This window comes from Salmo salar, chromosome 02 (assembly GCF_965601325.2).
Source record: "Salmo salar chromosome 02, fSalSal1, whole genome shotgun sequence".
Lineage (NCBI taxonomy): Eukaryota > Metazoa > Chordata > Actinopteri > Salmoniformes > Salmonidae > Salmo > Salmo salar.
Genome location: NC_138292.1, coordinates 98,802,501 through 98,805,000, shown reverse-complemented (window position 1 = coordinate 98,805,000; position 2,500 = coordinate 98,802,501). Strand labels below are relative to the sequence as shown.

Sequence of the window (2,500 nt, the reverse complement as noted above, 5' to 3'; positions counted from 1 at the left end):
ATGTGTATAGACTGTGTGTATAGACTGTGTGTATAGACTGTGTGTATAGACTGTGTATATATAATGTGTATAGACTGTGTGTATAGACTGTGTATATATAATGTGTATAGACTGTGTGTATAGACTGTGTATATATAATGTGTATAGACTGTGTGTATAGACTGTGTGTATAGACTGTGTGTATAGACTGTGTATATAGACTGTGTATATAGACTGTGTGTATAGACTGTGTATATAGACTGTGATGTCACTCACCCGTCTGCGTCCTGGAAGTTAACATTGACCCTCTTCGCTGTTCCCAGCAACTCTGAAACACACACAGACAGAGACGTCAGGTACCCTGGCTCACCTGTCCACCCAGGTACACTATCTGTCCACCCAGGTACACCAGCTGTCCACCGAGGTACACCACCTGTCCATCCATAAACACTACCTGTCCACCCAGGTACACCAGCTGTCCACCGAGGTACACCACCTGTCCATCCAGGAACACCACCTGTCCACCCTTAAACACCACCTGTCCATCCAGGAACACTACCTGTCCACCCTTAAACACCACATGTCCATCCAGGATCACTACCTGTCCACCCAGGAACATCACCTGTCCACCCAGGTACATCACCTGTCCACCCTTAAACACTACCTGTCCACCCAGGTACACCACCTGTCCACCCAGGAACATCACCTGTCCATCCAGGAACACTACCTGTCCACCCAGGTACACCACCTGTCCACCCAGGTACACCACCTGTCCACCCAGGAACATCACCTGTCCACCCAGGTACACCACCTGTCCACCCAGGAACATCACCTGTCCACCCTTAAACACTACCTGTCCACCCAGGAACTCCACCTGTCCACCCAGGTACACTACCTGTCCACCCAGGAACCTCACCTGTCCACCCAGGAACTCTCCCTGTCCACCCAGGTACACTACCTGTCCATCCAGTTACACGACCTGTATCACTGTATCACCTATCTACATACACACTGTATTACTGTATCACTGTATCACCTATCTACATACATACTGTATTACTGTATCACCTATCTACATACATACTGTATTACTGTATTACTGTATCACCTATCTACATACACACTGTATCACTGTATCACCTATCTACATACATACTGTATTACTGTATCACCTATCTACATACACACTGTATCACTGTATCACCTATCTACATACATACTGTATTACTGTATCACCTATCTACATACATACTGTATTACTGTATTTACTGTATCACCTATCTACATACATACTGTATTACTGTATTACTGTATCACCTATCTACATACATACTGTATTACTGTATTACTATATCACCTATCTACATACATACTGTATTACTGTATCACCTATCTACATACACACTGTATCACTGTATCACCTATCTACATACATACTGTATTACTGTATTACTGTATCACCTATCTACATACATACTGTATTACTGTATCACCTATCTACATACATACTGTATCACTGTATCACCTATCTACATACATACTGTATCACTGTATCACTGTATTACTGTATCACTATCTACATACACACTGTATTACTGTATTACCTATCTACAGACATACTGTATCACTGTATCACCTATCTACATACACACTGTATCACTGTATCACCTATCTACATACATACTGTATTACTGTATTACTGTATCACCTATCTACATACATACCTGTATTACTGTATTACTGTATCACCTATCTACATACATACTGTATCACTGTATCACCTATCTACATACATACTGTATCACTGTATCACTGTATTACTGTATCACTATCTACATACACACTGTATTACTGTATCTACCTATCTACATACATACTATGTATCATACTACATACTATGCTGTATCACCTATCTACATACATACTGTATCACTGTATCACTGTATTACTGTATCACTATCTACATACACACTGTATTACTGTATTACCTATCTACATACATACTGTATCACTGTATCACCTATCTACATACATACTGTATCACCTATCTACATACATACTGTATCACTGTATTACTGTATCACCTATCTACATACATACTGTATCACTTTATTTTTTAGGCACATTCAGTCAGGAACCCAGAGGGGGAGACACACACACACACACAGACACCCAGAATGACAGCTCTGCTCTGCTCTCTCTCTCTCTCTCTCTCACACACACACACACACACACACACACACACACACACACACACACACACACACACACACACACACACACACACACACACACACACACACACAGTCTGAGGAAAGGCGCGGCCTGTTTTTCTCTGAAAGCGTATAATTCTCATCCACATAATGTGCAGCTCTGTAATCTGTGGCACTGATAAGGACGTCCCACTGCACTCATGTGTTAGCTTCTGTTCAATGTGAAGCATCACAATAAGTGTGTGTGTGTGTGTGTGTGTGTGTGTGTGTCACCAGGTTTATCTCTGAATTATTAAACACCCCATACA

General features: G+C 41.7%; 1 protein-coding gene across 4 annotated transcripts in view; it reads right to left on the bottom strand.

Moving 5' to 3' along the window:
• The window catches only part of LOC106593892 (uncharacterized), a 127,747-nt gene that overhangs the window by 51,101 nt on the left and 74,146 nt on the right, over positions 1–2,500 (bottom strand). For all 4 annotated transcript variants that reach the window (XM_082968447.1, XM_082968454.1, XM_082968451.1 and 1 more), the window contains exon 2: positions 256–307. In XM_082968447.1, coding sequence (XP_082824573.1) covers positions 256–307 — 52 coding nt within the window. The remainder of the gene's footprint in view (positions 1–255; positions 308–2,500) is intronic.